Source organism: Pelophylax lessonae, assembly GCF_965119305.1.
Source record: "Pelophylax lessonae genome assembly, chromosome: 4".
NCBI classification, from domain to species: domain Eukaryota; kingdom Metazoa; phylum Chordata; class Amphibia; order Anura; family Ranidae; genus Pelophylax; species Pelophylax lessonae.
In genome coordinates this window covers 592,132,662-592,156,310 of record NC_138771.1, presented here as the reverse complement: position 1 = coordinate 592,156,310, position 23,649 = coordinate 592,132,662, and the positions used below count along the sequence as shown (strand labels likewise).

Below are 23,649 nucleotides of genomic sequence, written 5' to 3'. Positions count from 1 at the left end.
AGTGGCAATGACGCCGTTCTCAGCTTAACTATCCCACTTCTATGCCTCCTTGAAAAAACAATTCGGGCGATGATGGAAGAGGATGTGGCACAGGATGAGGAGGAGGATGAAGAGGTAACATTTCCAAGGCTTTCAGGGCAGTCATTCGCAAGGGGCTCCGAGGGTGGGTTCCTGCACACACAAACGCCAGGGACACAATTGTCCAGCAGGGGCACAGTTCTGGAGGATGAGGAGGAGCTGGAGGAGGAGATGGAACTATGTTCACAGCAGGGTGGCACCCAGGCCAGCTCATGGCCATCACTGGTGCGTGGCTGGGGGGATACAGAGGACACGGACGATACACCTCCCACAGAGGACAGCCTTTCGTCGCCTCTGGGCAGCCTGGCACACATGAGCGATTACATGCTGCAGTGTCTCCACAACGACCGCCGAGTTGCCCACATTCTAACTTGTGCTGATTACTGGGTGGCCACGCTGCTGGATCCCCGTTACAAGGACAACGTACCGTCCTTAATTCACTCACTGGAGCGCGATCGCAAGATGCGCGAGTACAAGCACACGCTGGTAGACGCGATGCTGCTGGCATTCCCATCTGACAGCGGGGCCACAGTGGAAGCACAAGGCGGAGGAGGAGGAGGAGGTCGCCAACTCAACCAGGGCACCGCCAGCACCTCAGAAGGCAGGGTTAGCATGGCCGAAATGTGGAAAAGCTTTGTCAGCACGCCACAACAAACAGCAGCACCAGCAGCTCAGATGGAACGTCTTAGCAGGAGGCAGCATTTTACCAACATGGTGGAGCAGTATGTGTGCACACGCCTACATGTAGTGAATGAGGGGTCTGCCCCCTTCAACTTCTGGGTCTCCAAATTGGGCACATGGCCTGAGCTTGCCCTTTACGCCTTGGAGGTGCTGGCGTGCCCTGCAGCCAGTGTATTATCTGAACGGGTATTTAGCACGGCTGGGGGGTTATAACAGACAAGCGCAGCCGCCTGTCCAGAGACAATGTGGACAAGCTCACGTTCATTAAAATGAACCAGGCATGGATCCCACGGGACTTTTCCGTACCTTGTGCAGAATAGCAATGGATACCGACCTTACCCAGCCATTGTTCCATTTTTGCTCTCACTCTTTTGGGGTGTACCCCCATTTAAAATTTGTGAAAAGAAGCAGTGTTGGCTACCTCGTCCTCCTCCTCAGGGCCAGATTAACGTAGGGGCTATTGGAGCTGCAGCTCCATGCAGGCCCCTACCTTTTATATAGGCCCCGGGTTGGCCATATTCACTGTGACCGCTCTTCTGTCACTTGTAAACACAGAAGTCTGGCTTCTATGCTCGCTTCCCCAGGCAGCACCCTCAGAACCTCCCCACACAGCGCGAAGGCCGGACAAGGAGGGACAGTTGCCGATGCATGGATGTGTTTATGGGCTTCAGAGACAGCATCCCATGTTGAATTAGGCATGCATGGCTGCACCCTTCCTCCTCTGGGTGCATGCCAAGGCACGGCCCTTAAGGCCCTTCAAAATCCTCAGCACCAAGACCATGATGCTCTTAATCCGGCCCTGGTCCTCCTCCACCGCCGCTTCCACCTACACCGCCCATAGGTGTGCGCAGCCTATTGCATTAGGGTGTGCACCCCAAAGTTGAAATACACATGCATGCGTTTGCCTACATGTACATGGCCCCGATACATTACTCTCCCTGCTGGCAAAGAGAAATAGAGCAGAGCAGGTGCGAGGGAGATCTTTCCCATCTCCTCACTGGCAAACAGAGCGATAATGCTATGTGCCCTAGGTGATTAGGGTGTGCCCAGGTACACCAGGCACACCCTGTGCGCACGCCTATGACACCGCCACATCCACCACCACCTCAACCTCCCTCCTACTCCATATGGGCCTCGTCCTTCAGAGATGAAGAACATTGTTTTATTTTTCTGTTTTTGTTTTGTTGTTTTAAGTTATTTCCCTATCCACATTTGTTTGCAGAGCACTTGCCATGCTCTTAACTACGTTTTGCTGCCATTTGCAGCACTCTAGCCCTTTCCATTGGTGTTTTAGAGCCATTTTAGTGCCTTAAAGTTCGGGTCCCCATTGACTTCAATGGGGTTCGGTGTAAGGGAAAAGTTCGGTAAAAGTCCGGGACACGGACCCGGACTTTTTTTAAAGTTCGGCCGAACCCGTCGAACACGGACATCTAGGTGTCCGCTCAACCCTACTTATGACCTGTCAGCAGCATCCACTGACAGGGATGATGGTAAAGCGCAGGGTGTCCCTGGTCCTTGCAGCACATCTGCCAGTAGCACACCACCAGCTGTAGACTATAGCATGCAGAATTCTCTGCCCCATCTGTTGCAGCTAAAAAAAATAAAAATAAAATAGTCACTGCCGCCCACATGCCCAGCATCTAAATTAAAGCTTGTCAAGGCTGCTGGCTTTATAACTCCTACCTTTCCATCTGGTGGATTCTGCCCCCTTTCGTGATTTTCCAGAATGTGCTGTACCACAATGGCAGGTTCCCAGTCACTATTTCTCTTCACGTAAGGCCATTCCAGCTTTCTACCATCACGTGGAAGGCAATGTTGTGGCATCGTTTGGCAAGGCAGTCAGCCACAAGGTCCAGGTTACTGCTCACATGTGGTCAAGCAAGCATTGTCCGGGATCATAATTACAATTAATTTAATCCTAATTATGATTAACAATTTTCTTGAGTAAAACGTGTCAACCATTTGAAGCCTGTCAGTGTCCTGTGTGTATCACATTTGGATATATTCAACAAAGACTAAGGACCAGCCATGGTGTGCAGCCATTTCTTCTCCTGGTGGATGGTAAGAACCTGTTTTTACAATCTTTTTTTACCTCAATATACCTTCAGTAACCACAAATTTGAAAAGCTTACATGTTTGCCTTTGTTACAGATGCCTTTGAATATGTTCCTCTTTTAAATTATTTTCTTGTTTTAAAAAAACAAGTAAAAAAAATACAATTTATAAAAGGAAATTAGATTTATTTTTTGGCAGCCATAATATAGTTGGATACCTAGGTGATAAATACACATATTTACAAAAGATGTGTTAACAGTTGTCCATTTAATGTGACTTTTTCTTCTGCTTGAAAGCCTTTCCTTTTGGCCCGCCCACTTTTTGCCGGGCGTTCGTTTTTGAGCGATTCCCTATCTTCGGGCTCTTCGAGCCAAATGCCCCCTGCTTCTTGAAGCCCTTCCTTTTGCTCTGACCAGGAGAGTGTTTGTGTGCTCCTTTCCCCTCCTTACTTTTCTGAAACTTCTGTTGCTTTTTACCAGGTCTGGGTGACTGTCCTTTTGGGAATTTTGCTTTTTGTTTGGAGAATTTGCCCTTGTGAGGTTCAGGCTGAGTACCAGAATCCCGTCTCTGTTTGGCAGGTCCTTTAGAACCTTTAAACTTCTTTCTGGGAGGCCCAGACTTCCTGCCCACAAAGGGTCTTTTGCTTCCGTGGAGAAATAGGTCTAAAAGGTGGAAAGATAAAGCTGTTAATTCTAGACCTGTATAATCCTTCCAGAAACACACACACATACAATATATATATATATATATATATATATATATATATATATATATATATATATATATATATATATATATATATATATATATATATATATATATATATATATATATATATATATATACACACACATATATATTTTTTATTCCAATTCTCCATGAGTGTTGAACAAACAATAGCAAAGGCCTGGAAGACAAATTCTCTTACTCTATAGTGGCTACTAAAAATAGGATTACTACAATAATAATCTGCGCAAAGCTGGATGCGCTTATCCAAGATAGAGTCGAACATTAGACCAAATGATGCAACCTTGGGTACAGGGGAGAGGGAGAGAGAAGAAAGAGAAGATGAGGAGAAGGGGAGGGGGGAGAGGCAAGGGGGGGAGGGAAGCGAGGAGGGGAGGGAAGCGAGAGAGCAAGGGTGGGGGGGCAAGAAGCGAGAGAGAGAGAGCGGAGCGAGAGGGGGAGGGCGGCACAAGCGAGAGGGGGAGGGCACGAGCGAGAGGGGGAGGGAGAGAGAGAGAGAGAGAGACAGATACACTGAAGAATGCAATACAGCTCTAATGAACAAAGTACCTTTGTCCGGCTCCTCCCCAACTTGCTGTCTGTAATACTCGGCGTCATCATCTTCTGACAGGTCAGCTGGATCTCGTTCTGACAACCCAGGATCCTCTACCTCACTGTCCTCCTCATCGTTCTCACCTTTCTTCCTCTTTATACCGGCCAAACTGCGATTCCTGTGTGCAGGGAGAGAACATGTCACTATAAAAGCAGAGGTTTGCAAGAAGTCATATTGCAAGGAAGCTGCACAACCATCACCTTTATGTATATAAACTAACCAACCTCATTCAATAAACAAGGTATATTCATCCGAAGCACATTCTGGTTTACTAGGCACATCAGTTCAGAGCTGATGGCTGGCTGCACTTCGCATATGCTGCTAAGAGAAATGTCTTTGTGTAAAGGCCTGTAAGACTAATTCCTAAACCTCATACAGATCTAGAAGAAACAGCTACTGTACATAAGCTAAAACACAGGCCCTTCACAGGTTAATTTCCAATGTTGTACTGCCAAAGTCTTGCATGTGTGGCTGCATTGACATCTATATGTTAAAAGAAACCTGTTACTAGAAGAGTCTGTACAAATTAGCATTACTCAGAAATAGTAATAGTAGGCAATATACAAACCCTTGCCTGCCAAAATTGTCCTCCAGCTTAATCTAGTAGCCCTACCTAGACAGCATGCACAAATACAGACTTTGCTTGTACTCAGAAACCAGAACACCCCTCACATCCTACATTGTAATATGGGTGCCTCCCTGTCATTAAGCTGTTGGTACTGAAATTCAGGGTATGAGACTGGAAGACGGGCTCTCAGCTTCACTTGATGCAAAGCTACTTGCATATTGCGCACGCTCTTGGATTAAAGCTGCCGTAAAAAGTCAGAGCTTTGAACAGTCACTTTGATTTTAACCCCTTCATGCCGACGGAACGCAAATATGCAGCCTCGGCTTCAGGGGGTTGTACCCGAGTGATGTCTGCAGCTAGAGGCATCCCTCCGATACCGCTGTTTACAGCCGACGGCCCGCTTTCTTGTAATGACAACTGATGCGGCTGAGCAGCCACTACCTTGTCATTACAAGGAGGGGCAGGGAATGTTCTCTACCTTCCGTGGCTCCCCTGGGTCTCCCATCCCACCGGGAGATGGGAGCGACAAGCCGGCATTACCGCTGGCTAGCCCAAGACCTGAACAAAGCCGCATTCAGCTCTGATTGGGTCTCCGAGGTAAAAACCCGGAAGCAATGCCATGACATCACTTCCGGTAGAGCCCATTGTTAATGATCCCTCCATAAAGACCTCCAATCTCACTGCCTATTACTGTCACAAGTGATGTTTACACAAAACATGCCTAAGGACCACTGCCGAAACAAAGTCTAGAAATCAGGGGAGCTGCATCCAAAGAGGCATCACAGATAAACTGGTCCGCCAGCTCTGCAAAGGCAGGGGGGGAGCTGCTCTCCCTCCAGGTCACAGCATAAAAGCTTAGCCCACTCGGTCAGTTTGTGACACCAGGGCAATGGTGAAGACCGGTCTTAGTGCTGAGCTAGCCACAGTGAACATACTAGGGGCCACAAGAAGATCAGAAGCTGTGTCGGTCAATGAACGAATGAGAAAAAATATATATAATATTTGGGGGTTCTAAGTAATTTCCTAGAACCCCCAAATATTGTCAGAAAAAGTCTTAGGCTCCAAGGGGTTCAACCTTTCTAAATGTCACAGCGGGGGAAATTTATCAATTCAACAAAGTAATGTAAAAATGGGAGAATTGATGTAGTTTGACTAAGTGATTGCAGTTGACTAGCTGATGTATGTGTTGGTGGTTTTACTTGGTAATTTTTAGTTTAGTGTCCCGCCCATGTGCATTCTCCCGCAGTCTTCATGGCCGTGTGGGCTCAGCCTAAAATTGGCTGCATATTTTAGTTTAGCTGAGGTGGTAAAACTGCACCTCAACAACCTGTTTTTATCGGCTACCCACCCCGTTCAAATGAGCCCCAATTTGGCTGCTCAGGACTAAAGGTGCAGTTTAAAAAAATAAATAAGCAAACAAAACTTTTGAAATACATTGTGGAAACAGACAAAGCTGCAGATTACCTCTAATTCATTTCTCTACACACGGGGGCCAGGATCCTACCTAGATGCATGCTATACACAATATACGTAACTTCTGTGTTAACCAAAAGATGAATGCAAATTCAAAAACCTGATCTAAAAGCAATAGAAAGGATGACATGCAGCTTCTGGCTGCACTGCACTCATGTGTCCCACATATCTATATAACGCAGGGGGTGATGACGTACTTGTTCTCTTCCTTCTGCTGCTGCTTTTTCTGCACATTCTGCTCCTGTTTCTGCTTCCGCTCCTTTTTCAGCTTCAGTTTTTTCTCTTTGCGCTCCAGCATTGCCTGGATTTCCTCCTCTGTTTTCTTAACTAAAAAAATAGCCACACATTTATTTGCCATATGTTTACATAGGAGGCCAATAATGAACAATGGCATTTGCAGGAAAGGCCAATGAATTCTATTACATAGAACTTTCAAGTTAGATCTATTTAAACCCTGTCATGGGATGATGCTTGGGGTTGCAATGGATTCCTGGGGACACCATGGTACAGGAAACCACCATTGGTGGTTATCGGTTAATATAATCATATACCCCAAGAAATTACAGACTCCAGAAGTTCAAAGTGGGGAAAAACCAGACTTTATATGTTGCCTCCAGAACATAAGTGTTTGATATGATTTTGCTTTGGACAGAATGAGAAAGTGTTGGAGACTATCATATTTTGTTGCTGTTCCTCTTGCTGTGATTTTCGCCAATTTCCTTTACGAACAGAACCTGATGGAAACATTTACTAACAGGGACCCACAAAAAAAAAAACAAAAGAAGCGAGGGAGGGTTAGAACAAGGTTTTTATTAGCGACATATGTACCCTTTATTTCTTGTGCAGGTGTCCACTGGCATTATAGGAAGAGATAAAAATCCCAGAGAAACGTCAAAGCTGACCTCCAGGCACAAGCACTTAAATATATTTCTTATTAGACAAAGGGGAACCCAGATATCAAGTTGCAATGACATCATCACTATGCTTCAGAGTCTGTACAGAGAGCAGAGCTGATGGAAGGACCCAGCAGCTCCACCCATTGTAGGCAGCCTGCAGAAATCTACAGAAGGGGGCAGACATAAGACCTGTCACCCTGCACAAGAAGAGCAGTGACTGGTCTTGATAGGAAAGGTAGCTTCTGTACTAAAACATTTTTACACTAGGTTACCGAACAGATCTGGAAGAAATATACAAGTACACTGTAAAACAATTGGTAGGAGGCATTGTCATTCCTATACATTAAAGGCCTCTTCCTCAAACCCATTTCAGTACTTTAAAGTGAACACCTTTAACTTACCAAAGCTGTGATACAGGACTTTGCCGTCACTCAAGCCTTCTTCTATCTTAATCAACTGCAGTGTCATCCGGGGTCCAATCTGTGAAAAAGAGAAAAATTATTACATATAATCACTTTTACTTGAAGGATTCTCCAACATTCAGACAGACTTTTCCTGACCTCAGTCAGACGAACGGCACTCTGCTGGGACTTCATGTTGCCCCTGCCAGCGTAGGCCTGGGGTAGCTCTGTGATGTTGTGGTCTCCATCCAGCTCTGCCTCACTCTCAGAGAGGTTGGCTCCTCTGAAATGCAAAAACAATGTTTTTACTACCTGCTAGAATCAGGTACCTTGCAGCTCTCATCCAGTACAAATAGATGATAGCCACCAATCAGAAGTCTAAAACAGGCGCGAGAATAAAAACCAGGTTATAGCCAAACCAATGGCTTCACTCCAGACTTGCTCCTTTTTATTTCACACGAACCTCCCGAGTTGCGGCTACCACAGCCTGTCTCCACTCTCGGTCAAAATTCCAGCCGCACTCCAAAACCTAGCTCTTCTTTCAGTGTTTAAAACGGAACTTTACCCCCATAACAAATTGATAAATAATATTCTTTAGCAAGGAAGAAACATTCCACATTATTAAATATCCTACCAAAATCAGTTTGCACTGTAAATTGCCTCCAGCATTGCGCATGTTTCTTCTTGCCAAAGGCTGCCATTTTGCTGAAGCCCAGAGCCCCAGTAGTAAATCATAAAGCGGAACTAAACCCATTTAGTTGGGCAGGGAGGTGGGCAGCGCCGGAAGTGCCCCTCCTCACCCCTTCCGCTTCCCAGGGATCCAGTCAGGTGGAATCCAGCCGGTGTCCTCGGAGACAGCGAACAGGACCCACCCCCTGAGGATGTTATTGGTCTAACGAAATGCATAGGAGCAGCCTGCAGCACGCTACGTGGCTACCCAGGAGGGGACGCGGTGGCCATCTTTTTGGTAGGATACCATGTTGAGGACTCTCCACAACACATGCCTGTCTTTATAGCTGCAAATGTGAGTTGCCATTTGTCTATTTTACTTGAATAAAGCCTGTTTTGACGTTATTACACCATGGAAGCCGTTTTCTCTCCACATATACATTTGTTATGAGAGGAGCGGGTGCGGTGGCTGAAGGAGCTGGTGTATTTCGCTGTCTCCAGGATTTGTTTTCCCCGCTTTTCATGATCCCTGTGATGGGGATCGCGGTGCTCTGGTAAGAGGCTCATCTTATCTTCATGGTGGTGGCTATCCTCACATTTTGCTCTGAGTGATGGATCACTTATATGATCACTATTGGGACTGCACGCTTTGTGGAATCTTCTCAGCATTATGATTATGTACAAAACTTTTTGGACTTGAATAACTTAGGGACTGACGGACAATCTGTCTATATTCATTGTGTCTCTATAGCGCTACATCATTTATTACTATTGTCTTTTTGATCTGATTTTCTAATTCAGATATATATATATATATATATATATATATATATATATATATATATATATATATATATATATATATATATATATATATATATATAGCTTCTATCCCTGTTCATTCCCTGACTGGTCCATGGTTTGGAGTTACCGTTTCCTGCTCCTGCTCTGTACAGGAGCCCGTCCATCAGTACTATCCTGGTACCCGACACCCATAAGTTTGCTATAAATTGAGGTTGTTTACTTGTTACTCCATCTGCCATCCTTTGTAACATTTGGTATGTTTGTTCTCTTGCACACCCAGGAGGGGATTAATCCCACCTTTCTGTTCCAGTTGACTATATCCATTTCACAGCTACGGTAACCTTTGGTTGAAGCTCTGTTTATGACGCTGTTGTCAGATTGTATTGTTTCATCTTTACCTTATGTGCCTTCACTCTGTTTGTATTGCAACCTCTTACTAAGTAAAGGAATTAAAAAAAAAAAAAAAAAAAGCAGGAGACACCAACCCCAGTATACTGAGGCATCCTACCCGATTTATATACTCACTTGACCAGCAGCTCACTGATATCCTCCCAGCGATTCATATTCGGGAACTTCTCCTGAAGTAGCTTCTTTACACCTTTGCTCATTCCTACTGGAACCACCTTTACACTGCTGTAGAAACAGAGGAATTTACAGATCATTTTTAAGAATACAAAAACAGCAATAAAAGTCCTAACTCTTTCCGAATCTACTAAGAAAAAAAAAAAAAAAAAAAAAAGCAGGAATTTTGTGTCTGCATTCCCATTGGAGAGATTCCTCACACTTCCTGTCTTAGTGACCACACAATGTAGGAAGAGATCTTCCTTATGGACACAGACAGCAGAAAGAAACATTAACAATGGGCTCTACCAGGCTGTGTCTGATGCCAATAACAGTACTGTTGCTTGAAATGAAGAAGTAACTATCATAAAAGTCTTTAGGGCCAGCAACTTCCTATAATGCAGAGCTGCAGGACTGAAATTGTGTGGGCAGCAGCTGAACAGTGAGGAAAGAATGTTCTTCCTTTACACGTGCTTTTGGAGTGCTCTTAGATGGCAGTAAACACCCAATGACTAAGACCGCTGCCTGTGGTTGTCTGCAGACCTTTCTTAATCTCTATAAGGAGAAGATGCTACTGCAGGACACAGTGCATACCCACTTATCCGAATGCAAGTACTTTTGGCTTGCCGTTGTTTGGACCATCTCTTCCATGCAATGGGTCCTACACTCATTTTTGGTAACTCTAGAAATGTAAGCTCTGCAGGGAGAAAGTCAATAGTTGAGTGTGAATGTGAAGATCTCAGATCTCTATACCCGTTTAAAGACTCCCATAGGAAACAGAACCAATCCAAGCTTACACAAGTGCACCACCTATAGGTTGATAGTACGTACTGCACCTCACTAATGCAATCCTTATGCACCCTTAGCTGTAATAGGTGAACATTTAAAGACACAGCTAAAATATAAATAGATAAAAGCTACCATTTTACCTACCAAAGGATATACAAAAAACATGCCTGCATTTATGCTTTTATTTTATATTTCGATGGGAACAACACGTTCATTAATAAACACAGAATATTCATACTGCTCATGGTAATTTAACTCCCCAATGTGGATATACCTACACATGAGAGGAAGCAATATGGATGTCTCAGAGCGTATACTAAACCAAGGATCATTGGAAACCCTCAGAAGATTACTATCATCATTGACACCCCGAAAGAACCAGTAAAGCAGCCACAATGGGTGGAAGGAAAGAAAATTGTGAGATTCCCCCATCAACACAGTGAGGGTTGATAGGGGAACCCCTCCAGCAGCGCTATTGTGTTCTGCATGGGGGGGGGGGGGGGGGGACCAGAACACAAGGATTACTGCTAGTGACTATAGCCGCCGGTAGTAATCATGTAAAAGATCGACCTAATTACAATCAGCATGCCCATACATGGATCGAATCTCGTCCGATCCCTGCTGAATCAGCTGAAATTCAATCCACGTATGGCTGCCTTTATTCTGTGTACTTTTCATAAATAGCACTTTTTTTTTTTATAAGTAAAAGTCCCTGCTTACCCATCCAGGCATGGAAGACCCCCAGGTAGGCTAAGTCTGTTAAAGTATGTGTTTAATGGAAAAACCAGGAGACAGCTATTGAGGACCTCTTCTGAAACATAATCCAGGTCATTAATGCCAAGTACTAAAGCCATTGGGTTACCATTAAAGCCAGGTACATTTTAAAGCTGCAGGACTGAAATTGTGTGGGCAGCAGCTGAACAGTGAGGAAAGAATGTTCTTCCTTTACACGTGCTTTTGGAGTGCTCTTAGATGGCAGTAAACACCCAATGACTAAGACCGCTGCCTGTGGTTGTCTGCAGACCTTTCTTAATCTCTATAAAGGAGAAGATGCTACTGCAGGACACAGTGCATACCCACTTATCCGAATGCAAGTACTTTTGGCTTGCCGTTGTGTGAACCATCTCTTCCATGCAATGGGTCCTACACTCATTTTTGGTAACTCTAGAAATGTAAGCTCTGCAGGGAGAAAGTCAATAGTTGAGTGTGAAGATCTCAGATCTCTATACCCGTTTAAAGACTCCCATAAGAAACAGAACCAATCCAGGCTTACACAAGTGCACCACCTATAGGTTGATAGTACGTACTGCACGCACCTCACTAATGCGATCAATAAAAGGTTTTAGGAAAATCTGTCCTGATCACTGAACTTATAAAAAATTACCACAAAGTAGCTTAGAGTGGGACAGCTCTCTTCACAGGTGGAACTGAACGCTAGAAATCCATGCATAGATGTGGCCATCTTGGCTTTCCTCAAGGCAAGGTTCATCAAAAATATCAAGCATCAGGCTCTCCATTACATTCCTTCCATACTCCGTGTCACCTATTCTGAAGTATTGTGACCAGCAAAATATAAGCATGCTCTGAAGAGCCATCCCATTTGTTGATGTTTGGCCGGTCCAGACTCTGGAGAGATCCTGACTTTAACGTCAGGATCCATCCAGATGCCTGGGCAGCAGCTGGCTCAGCCTCTAAATGCACTGCTGAGAGTCTGAGCCAGCTGCCCCCTTCGCAGTGCCGGCTCTCCTGGAGCAAGCTGCCCCTGCCTCCTTCACAGCCACGGCTCTCCTGGAGCCAGCTGCCCCTGCCCAATTCACAGTCCCGGCTCTCCTGGACCCAGCTGCTCTGCCCCTTCACAGTCCTGCCACTCCTGGAGCCAGCCGAGCGTGTTTTTTTTAATATCCTGCACTTCTCTTTTAACATGTCTTGTTGATCCTGAATACAGACGAATCCCCAAAGCATCAAAGCTCTGCCCAGATTATAAAACCATCATCTTAGCGACATGGAGATGTCCAAACACTTACTAATGTCTGAAGTCCAGCGTCTGGGTGTCCTCGTTATAATTTATAAGAATGCATCTGCGGATTGTATTCAGATTTACCTAGAGAGGGAGGGGAAAAAAAAAAATGTGAGAAAACACCAACTAGGAGATGTAAGGAATAGACGTCTGATGCACACTATGCCCAGGAAGCAGGACCACCTTGAGGTGTCAAGCAGTGGCACCCTTAGCTGTAATAGGTGAACATTTAAAGACACAGCTAAAATATAAATATATAAAGCTACCATTTTACCTACCAAAGGATATACAAAAAACATGCCTGCATTTATGCTTTTATTTTATACTTCAATGGGAATGACACGTTCATTAATAAACACAGAATATTCATACTGCTCATGGTAATTAACTCCCCAATGTGGATATACCTACACATGAGAGGAAGCAATATGGATGTCTCAGAGCGTATACTAAACAAAGGATCATGGGAAACCCTCAGAAGATTACTATCATCATTGACACCCGAAAGAACCAGTAAAGCAGCCCATAGATGATTCGATTTTCTTTCCTTCCACAATGGGTGGAAGGAAAGAAGATTGCGCATTTCCCCCAACAACACAGTGAGGGTTGATGGGGGAACCCTTCCTGCAGCTCTATTGTGTTCTGCCTGGGGGGGGGGGGGGGGGGGGACCACCGGTAGTAATCAAATCATGTAAAAGATCGACCTAATTACAAACAGCATGCCCATACATGGATCGAAATCTCGTCCGATCCCTGCTGAATCAGCTGAAATTCAATCCACGTATGGCTGCCTTTATTCTGTGTACTTTTCATTAAAGTCCCTGCTTACCCATCCAGGCATGGAAGACCCCCAGATTGGCTAAGTCTGTTAAAGTATATGGGTCATGAAAAAACCAGGAGACAGCTATTGAGGACCTCTTCTGAAACATAATCCAGGTCATTAATGCCAAGTACTAAAGCCATTGGGTTACCATTATAGCCAGGTACATTTTAAATGGTGAGTGATGGTAGTCTCCATATTTCTTGTGCCGGTATTACGTTACGAAAAAAGCATTTCTCCACACCGAACAAAAACACTGTATTCTGATACATTTACAAAACATTATTTAACAAATAAAGGGTTTAAGTTCTAGCCAAGCAGATATTTAAATTTTATAAAATATTCCTTCACAGAATAAAGGCTACGTTCACCTCTTGGAGCATTTTACACCCATATTTCCACGACAGATTCTTTTTGGCCGAAAGTGCGCTGTCAGCTGTCGGAAGCATCATACTAACAAGCCTACAATCGGCCGATCATCGGTACGTGTGTACGGGCCTTTAGTCTGTAAATAAGGTCAGTTTAACCACTTAAGGACTAAGCCTTTCTGACATTTGTTGCTTACAAGTTAAAATGAGTATTTTTTGCTAAAAAGTTACCTAGAACCCCCAAACATTATAGAAAATTGTTTTAGCAGAGACCCTAGAGAATAAAATGGGGTGTCGATACAATATTTTATGTCACACTGTATTTGTGCAGCGGTCTTTCAAAAGCAATTTTAGGGAAAAAATATACTTCAATAAATTTAAAAAAATTAAACCGTAAAGTTAGCCCAATTTTTTGTGAAAGATGATGTTATGCCGTGAATCGTGATCTTTATTCTAAGCAAAAAAATTGTGATTCTCATTTTATCCAGAATCGTGCAGCTCCAATTACAAGGAATGTAAACATCCATTGTAATAGTAAAATGGATGATAAGTCCTCTTTATTGAGAGATCTGGGGTCAAAAGTCCCCAAATCTCTCATTTACCTTTTAAAGCAAAAGAGAAAAAAAAATTGACTATGCCCTGGGAACTGGAAGTGACGTCGCTCTGGTCCTCCAAAGACCTGGAGACAAGAGGAAGCCATCTCCATACCCTGCTACCGCCAGCGCCGCTCCAGGGCTTTACTGATTAGTCAGGTAAGCCTGGGAACAACAGGAAGCGGCGGAGGGCGCTTCCAAATGTGATCCCGCAGCAAATTTGCCCGCAGGTACACTTATCTGAAAGAGAATCGCCTATAGAAAAAATACTGGGGTTATGGCACTGTCCAGTGAAGCTGTTGATGGAGAGGGGAACCGCTATTTATGTAACAGAGAAAGTGGTCATCCTATTAGCTGTGTTGTGCGACAGGCTTTGTAAATCTCAGGACAGGTGGGAAGCAAATACAAACACTTGGCATGTAAAGCAGCTCCTATATATGGATTACATTTGTGTATTTTGTGGTTTACCAAGAGTTCAAAATATAATTATGTTCTACTGCTTCTGAATCATTAGATAATCTTCCTGGGATGTTCCTACCTTGTGAACATTGATAGAAGGGAACATGTTCTGGAACATGGTGGCCATCACCTTCACGTGCATTCCTTGTGTGCCAAAGTTATTAAGCACCAGCAGAGGCGGGTGAGAGAACTGCTGCTCGTGCATCCGATGTCGCTTTAGAGAGGAGATGATATCCTTCACCAATGAATACTGCCAAATAGGAAAACATCGATGTAACTGAGGTATGCAGAGACCGGACTTTTCCTAAGAAAACTGGATTTTTGACTTACGGTAAATTCCTTTTCTCTGAAGTTCATTGACAGACGCAGCTCCATATTCTTCTTAACCATTGGGTTATGCCGCCCCCTAAGAAGAATATGGAGCTGCATCTGTCAATGAATGATAGAGAAAGGTAAATTGATTTTTATGGATACAAGAAAACAAGGATTTACTAATGACGGACTTAAAGCCCTTCATCATTTCTGCTCAGCCATTTACTACTTCATTACACCGAATATTCATACTGCTCATGGTAATTAACTCCCAGAGATGTATAGTAACTAAGTAGAACTACTTCACTACTGTACTTCAGTACCGAAAGGCGGTATCTGTACTTTCCTAGAGTAGAATTTTTTTTCTCCTACTTCCACTTTTACTTCACTACATTTTTTGATGATTTCAATACTTCTACTCCGATATTTATTTTTTGTGCTGCATAGTTACTCATTAGAATTATAAAAATTACCACTGCCAGAACAGTAGATGGCAGGTTTCATGAAGCTCAAAACATGTGTATTATCAGCGCATACGAAAATAAATGCTACTGTATGTATAAATAAAAGCTGCATTTGAAATAATAAAAAACAATATGATGTTCAAACTTTTGACTTCTTTCTTTAATAACTACATAACAGTACTTGTACTTTTACTTTCAGTACTTGAGTAGCAATTGTTTTTTAAAAACTACTGATACTTTTACTTTCAGTAGCAAAATAAAAAAAAAAACTACTTGCAATACTTAAGTACAAAAAATGTTAAATACTTTAGTACTTCTACTCAAGTCATTTTTTGATCGAGCACTTGTACTTTTACTCAAGTATGGGTTTCGAGTACTTTATACAACTCTTTTAACTCCCCAATGTGGATATACCTACACATGAGATGAAGCAATATGGATGTCTCAGAGCGTATACTAAACAAAGGATCATGGGAAACCCTCAGAAGACTATACTATCATCATTGACACCCGAAAGAACCAGTAAAGCAGCCCATAGATGATTCGATTTTCTTTCCTTCCACAATGGGTGGAAGGAAAGAAAATTGCGCGATTTCCCCAACAACACAGTGAGGGTTGATGGGGGAACCCTTCCTGCAGCGCTATTGTGTTCTGCCTGGGGGGGGACCACCGGTAGTAATCATGTAAAAAGACCTAATTACAAACAGCATGCACATACATGGATCGAATCTCGTCCGATCCCTGCTGCAATGAAGCTGCACAGACGTCTTTGAAGTCTCCCCCGAAGTCAGACTATAATGCGGCTTTGAAATGAACTTGCACGATTTCAAAGCCGTGTTCAGTGTGAATGAGGGCTAAAACTTAGAAGCCGATTGGTTATTATGCAGAGCTGCACCAGATTCGGTGCTCACTAGTTTTAGTAAATCTTCCCATGTCTTTATTGGAGAACCAATACATTTTGAAAATTTAAAAGAGCAGCAAGGAGTTGCGGACCATCTCTTTTTATGATGGCGATTGTAGCTGTGCAACTGCCTTTCCGCACCCAGCAGCTCTGCAAAATTCCCTAAGCTTATTTGGATGTAGCACATCACCTCTGCTTTATTTTATGAACTAGTAACCCACCTCACCACCAGCGCTCCTCACTTTGTGACAGCGGGCAGGTGTCTTCTCTCAGCACCCGCTGTTACAATTTGAAAACAGCACAGCTGTGTGGGGCTCCGCCAACATGGCCGCGTCATCCATTTACAGTTCCTGTGAATGAATTTGATTACAAGTATTGTCAGCCAATGGCTTGTATAGTTCTCAATTAACTGCAAGGGCGCTGGCGAGTACTCCCATAGTTCACCGACGCTTCCTGACAGTCAGTAATTGCCTGCCCATATTGGAGGTACAGGCAGACAGCTTACTGGAGTGTCTGCAGGATCCATGCATTACCCCCGTGATCTGCTGATCATGGGTGCAATGCTTTAAGGGCAGCAATGTAAAAAATAAAATTTACATTTTTTTTACCAACAAAAAGATGTGCTTTTATTATTTATTTATATTTTTTACAAAAAGGTGAACTTATCGACTGAAAAAAAAAATCTCTGTGCTGCTATATTTTCTTGCCAGAAAAAAAATAAAAAAAAGACAAATTGATGCTGAACACTCGAACTGTCCCTTGTTCCTTTTAATATGCTTAATCTTGTGCTATCGGGCATGGCAACCAATCAGCTTCTATCTTTCATTTTCTAAGCTTTACTGAACAAGCTGAGGATAGAAGCTAGAAAAATATTTGGTTACTCAATGTGTTTGTCTACGCTGCTTTGATCAGGAGACTCCACACTGTCTGCAATTCTTTTCAGTTATTCTTCATTTAATTACAAATCTATCACATAAAATAAATGTACAAGACAGGCGGATTGAACAAAAATAAAAAAAAGTATCTGCCCAGGGTGTTCGGTATGCCATATTATTTATTCTTATAGTTAAACCATTATAGAATTTAGTGATCAGGCTAATATACTGCAAACTGTAGGTATAATTATTTTTAAATAGTTCCCGAGACCTGAAAAATATTTCAAGGGTTCCTCCAAGTAAAAAGGTTGAGAACGGCTACTCTAGGAAGTTACCATGGGCCCGTTTGTACATGTTTTTAACTTGTTTTCCAGAACTCAGAAAAAGAGCCGAAGATTCCACATATAACATAGTGCATTTTGCCCTGCATTGTTTCTGAATGTCTACTCCCATGACAGAGGCCCATAAACTTGTGTTTTATACCAGCCCAAACCTTTCTGAGGAGATCCCTTCAGGTTACAATGCATTAATGGAAGCACTAACATTTTCAGACGTCTTATAATCCTTATTATACAAGTGGAAGGGGATGAGGGATGGGCTATAATGCTCACCTGGGTCACTCTGAAATGCAGTGTGGGTCCTCTAGGCAAACGGACAAATTTCTTAGAAAAAATGAATAAATAAAATTAGTGAAATCTACCATTACAAGAAAATCAATTTAAAGCAGCAACTTTTGTAAATGTTAAAAGTCCAGGGGCACCCAGATTTCGGGCCATAAGAGGGGAGAGCTGTTTCAACACAACTCCCATATACATGAAGGTACATAAACATTTGCCAACATACAGCGTTTAGGCTACGTTTCCACTACTGCGACTCCAAAGTCATGCGATTTAGAGTGCAGCTTTACACTCTCTGGATCAAAGTCGCATCAAAGTAGTGCAGGCACCATTTCAAAGTTGCTGATTTCCAAAGTCACATAGATGGGAACGGGTGCCATTAAAATCAAAGGGCTGTGACAAGTCGCACTAGTGGAAACGTAGCCAAAGTATAAATTTTACATAGCAGAAAGATATAGCATTCCTGATCATTGATATCAGACTGCAGGCAAGAGAAAACTACTGGGGAGGCACAAGAATACTCACCTTTGTAGCATACAGTATGTAGAGTATGCTAGAAGATTTGTAATTCTGTTAAGCTCTTGCGATGCACACCTACACTGCATACCCAGAGGGAGAAATGAGCTTCCCTATTATTTTTCTACTAAGTCTTCAAGTGGTAGTGAGCCGCAAAAAAAAAAAAAAAGCAATAAAATCTACCTGCAAGTTAAGGAGAATAATGTGCTAATATGCATTGCTAATATGCATTGCATACTAACACATTATGAATGAACAGGCATGTCCAACCTGCGGCACAGAACCGCAGGCAATGCGGCCCACTGCCCCCTGACAATTTTTTTTTTTGTTGGGGAGGAAGGAAGTTGAGTCGGGGGCACGGCCACAGTGGCTTTCAACTAACTTTTTGCTAAACAAACGAAAAAGCCGAAAACTTTAAAAAATAAAAAAAACTTTTTTCTTACTTTTGGTTATAAAAATTTGCAAATAAGTCATTTTTCTTCTTCCCCGACGTGTGCTGATGAGGCTGCACTGAAGGGCACCGAGGAGGCCGCACTGATAATCTGTGTAAATGATGTGCTGACAGCCTTTCCAGTTATCGGCTCTCCTTTCCTCACACAGACATAGCGTGTAAGGAAAGGACTCCTGATAACTGACAAATCTGTTTACATGCGATTAGCAGTGATTGGACACAGCTGATCCCCTGGTTAAAAGGCCGCTGTAATTGGCCCTTTACCCCGATCTGTGATCAGCTGTGTTGAAAGGACATAGTGGTCACAGCGCACCCCAAGGGGTACGCAGGGGGCAGGGTTCTGGGAGGACGTCTATGGACACCATCCTGGAACTTTATGGCTGCGCTGTAGCCATCTTTTGGCTTTAGCGTAGTACTAAAGTGGGTAATGCAAAGGTGGATAAAAAAAAAAAAAAAAATGGGTAATTATATTTGCCTCAGCTTCTACTCCACTAAACACTGGTATCTTAAAATCATCACTTACAAAGTTGACATTGGCTTCTGTCTTGGTGAAGATCAGGAAATGGGTTACTCCTAGTGGACCGGCCACAGCAACAAAGTCTTTCAGGCTATTCTTCTTGCGAACCTAGAAGACAATTCATAGTTTAGCGATTACATCTTCACAACCATACATTACTCGTTTTACCCTTCCGTAGTCTTTTTCAATGATTTTTTAAATATACGTGTAAAAGACTGGTTTGATGTTAATAATGTTTTTAATACATGCTATAATTTAAACAGTCCTGTTCCTTTGTGTAATTCATTTACTATATAAGTATATGTGGTCATACATATTTTCTTAAAGGAGTTTTAAAGTCAGAAGTTTTCTTTATCCTAATTCATTCTGGCTGAAGAAGCCTCCCCAGCACCCCCTAATACTTACCTGAGGTACCTCTCTGTCCAGTGATGTTCACGAGTCCCTCTGCCGTCCAGGACTCTCCTTCCTGATTGGCTAGGACACAGCCGCAGCACCACTGGCTCCCGCGGCTGTCAAAGTCAGTTAGCCAATCAGGAGAAAGATAGGGCGAGGCTGAACGGCAGCTCTGTGTCTGAATGCACACATGGAGTTGCAGCTCAGCTCGGGTGTCCCCATAGTAAGCTACTTACTGTGGGGGAACTCGACAGGAGGGAGGAGCCAAGAGCAATGAAGAGGGACCCGAGAAGAGGAGGATCCAGGCCGCCCTGTGCAAAACCAACTGCACAGAGGAGGTATGTATAATATGATCGAAATTACACAAAAAAAAAAAAAGGACTTTACAATCACTTAAATTCATACACAGGCTCCTCTCCCTGCTGTAAAATATTAAACAATAGTTGTGCTTTTTTATGCCGCTTCTCAAAATGTAAGGCAGGTACGCGATTCAATTTTTTTTTGTCTTTAGTTCAAGTGAAAAGAAGGAACCGATTACCCCATCCACACAATTGATGTGGATGGGGGAATCCCTCCCTCTGAGCTATTGTATTCTGCCAGCAGGGAGCCTTTTTGATCACTATATAAGGATTGTTGCTTGATGCTGCATTCTGGCCACTCCCCCTGACATCTATGACAAAACGTGTTGGACGGGGCAATGGAGGCGACGCTATCATGCAAATCGAGACCCGGAAGAGCGCTGTTGCCAACCCCGAGGAGGGGATCGGATGCTCCTACTCCAGTAATATAGGATAATGCTATTCTTGCCCTTTACTCTGTTTTAAATCTATAATAAATATGGAGAATTTTACTTCCTACACTATGAGAGTTTTTCCTACTTATCTTTTGTGGACATCTTTGGAGTGAGGTGTGCAGGGGAGCTTTTCTGAAAATCAATGAATATCCTGGCATTGATGGCAATAAGAGTATGTTTGATCATCCTTTTATTGGTGGTTATATTATCTGGTAAGGTGGACCTGGACACCGTGCTGTTTTGGTGAAGTGTTTCTTGTCTTTTCACAGTTGGCGGAATGACCATATGGAGGGTCTCAGGGACAATATTGATGTATGCACTTTCTGTGGTGGACTAGGCATACACCTTTTTTGTGACTTTTGTTTGATAGACTCTTTTATTATACTTTTCATATGACACTATTATATGCATTTTGGGTTCATGGTGGAATAATATGCATATTCTTTTTGAGTTTTGCACATATTTTTTCTTTATTTTCATATAGTGTTTTCTATCCATAATTGGTAATCTATAGCGTTGCATTTTTTCTAACATTTGTTTTGTAGATGGGGGGAATCCCTCTCACTGAGCTATTGAATTCTGCAAGCAGGGAGCCTGCCGAAGACAAGCTGTCTGCAACTACCTGTGTTCTGAGAAGATAATCTTTTCCTCACATGACAGTACACTTTAATCATAAAATGCTAACAAAGCAGCCAATTTTGGACACTCCAGCAAACAATCAGCACACACATTTATCTATGTGACCTGTTACCTTGAGAGAGGCGGCTGTGAATGGCTCCATTGCCCGTCGGACATCCTCGATCAGCTGCTGTACGCTCTTTCCAATCTGGCCGCGATGGAAGACAAAAGAGTGAGGGACGCTTGCATATTCTTCCTCTGCATTGTGGATAGATGTGGCTCGCAGCTTCTTCTGATTCTTTGACTGAAGAAGAGAAGGAAAGTGAATAGATCAATGAGACACCCATTACCTGTTGTACTCAAAGACCTTTAAATAGTAGAATATCACTTCAGTCCATGTGAAAGTCTACCGACAAATTCCCACCAGACGTGCAGATTTTGTAGAGAAGATTGCTCCATTAACAGCAATGATCTCATCAGCTGTAACATTTCTACACTAGAAATGCACATGCAATGGTATCAGCTAATATGGAAATGGAAGGTGTATTCTACAGAATGGCTGCTATCCTAAATGTTGTGTGAAACAATCATTCTTCTCAAAAAAAAAAAAAAAATAGATTTTTATGACAATACAAAACCGTATTTTCAAACAGTCTTCATATAATCATTTTTAAAGGATAAGTTCATCTTTGGAACATATTACACCTTTATTTAGGGCAGGGCTCGACAAACCCCAGGCGCCAGGTCGCATTGGCGACTCAAATAAGCGGCCTGGCGCCAGGGTTACACTGCTGGCGGGGGGATCTTGTCGCCAGGCATCCCAGGTCTCCTGCAAGGTGCGCGAATCTCCTGCAGGCAGACTGGTTTGCAAGATAACTGAAATACATCCCAGGTGATATTGTTTGCTGCTCAGTGATTGCAGTACTCTAGTCTGCATCTCCCCAAGGTAATACCTAAAATCTGGCCTGTTAGTGGGCCCTGAGGACCGGAGTTGAGGACCACTGGCTTAGAGTTCTGAATGACCTGCAAAGGTGCTAATGTGCGTGCTGGCAGTCCATGCATATGTTCTCCAGCTTTCTAACAGAAAGAGAGATATGGGCAGAAAGTCTATGTGTAAGGATGTGTCTGCAGGAGTCTGACATTTACCTGAGCCCTATCTCAATCCAGTCCTGTGCCCTTCTGCAGCAGCACTACTCTTCTCACAGGAGGCTCAGCAGCCATTGGCTCCTTCTGTAAATGAAATCATGTGAGCAGAGAGCGGGGCTGAGCTGCACTGTGTGCATAAATAGATGCACACAATGTGGCTCGGGATCAAGTCCGCACCAGAACCCCCATAGCAAGTGGCTTGCTATGGGAACACTCGAAAAGCTAGGGGAGCCAAAAATGCCAGGGAGGGACCCCAGAACTGTAGAATCAGGGCTGCTCTGTGGAAAACCATTACACAGAGCAGGGAGGTTTGACGTTTATTATATTAGGAAAAAAAAAATCACATTAAGCTGCCACAAAAGTTTCTGTACAACCGGCTGCTGAAATCCACCCATCCTCTTCCCACAGCAGATACCCAACTGATGACACCCCTCCAATACACACAGCAGACACCCCAACCAATGACACCCCCTTCACTACACACAGCAGACACCCCAACAGTTGTCTGTCCCCCTTCACTACACACAGAGCAGAGTCCCCAACAGTTGTCTGTCCCATCCACTAAACACAGCAAAGACCCCAATTTATCACCCCCTTCACTACACACAGCTTCCCAGCGTTACCCACCTTTTCCTTCGCCATATCACCCGCTCCAGCTTCTGCCCACGTGCAACAGCACACACTTCCGCTTACAGGGCGTTACACTGAAAGCAGTCCGCAGCTCCGCAGCGCTCAGTTCCGCCTCCATTCAGTTCCGGTGGTGAAGTAGAGGCGTCCCAAGGCTGTGTGTGAAAGCACAGAATATTTACTTCTGAGAAGGTTTGCTGGACATTACAGTCACACTGTGCAGCACATAGAATAATCATACTGACAGCACATAATGAGAATTATATCAATGGACAAGTACTGATGAGACGATGTTCTATAACAATTCTCTACTTCAGTATTGTCGTCATTTAAACATTATTATCGCTCATAAAAGAGATTTAGAAAAAAGAATATGTTTGCAGAATGAGTGTTTCTTTATTTCTGTAACCAGAAATCATGAGGCCAGCTTGGTGGAAATGGTGAAGGGTTCTGTGCTGAATAATGTAGCCTATATGTTACTGATCCGATTCCTAATAAATTATCTGATTCCCCCATCCACACCCCTATCCGATTGCCCTATCCATGCCCCCATCCGATTATCCTGCCCATCACTCCCCCATCCAATTCCCCCAATCACACCCACATTTGATCACCCCTTCCTTTTCCCCCATCTAATTCTTCCATCACTCCCCTATCCGATTCCCCCATCCGTTTCCTCCATCACTCGCCCATCCAATTCCCCCATTTCTCCCCCATCCATGCCCCAATCCATTTCCCCTATCCATGCCCTCAACCGATTCCCCTATCGCTCTCCCATCTGATTCCCCCCTTACGATTCCCCCATCACTCCCCATCCGATTCCCCCATTACTCCCCCATCCGATTCCC

The 23,649-nt window shown here is 43.5% G+C and overlaps 1 protein-coding gene across 1 annotated transcript; it reads right to left on the bottom strand.

The window, feature by feature from the left end:
- Positions 1-2,978: 2,978 nt before the first annotated feature.
- On the bottom strand, positions 2,979-22,932 carry LOC309553562 (suppressor of SWI4 1 homolog). The gene is made up of 12 exons (XM_082254830.1): positions 22,802-22,932; positions 21,162-21,332; positions 19,231-19,332; positions 17,735-17,785; positions 14,651-14,821; positions 12,339-12,415; positions 9,490-9,597; positions 7,651-7,774; positions 7,492-7,570; positions 6,392-6,521; positions 4,111-4,271; positions 2,979-3,476 (listed from the first exon to the last, which is right to left on the bottom strand). The coding sequence occupies exons 1-12, from the start codon at positions 22,814-22,816 to the stop codon at positions 3,082-3,084; spliced, it is 1,584 nt and encodes a 527-aa protein (XP_082110956.1). The 5' UTR covers positions 22,817-22,932; the 3' UTR covers positions 2,979-3,081.
- Between the last annotated feature and the right edge of the window lie 717 nt (positions 22,933-23,649).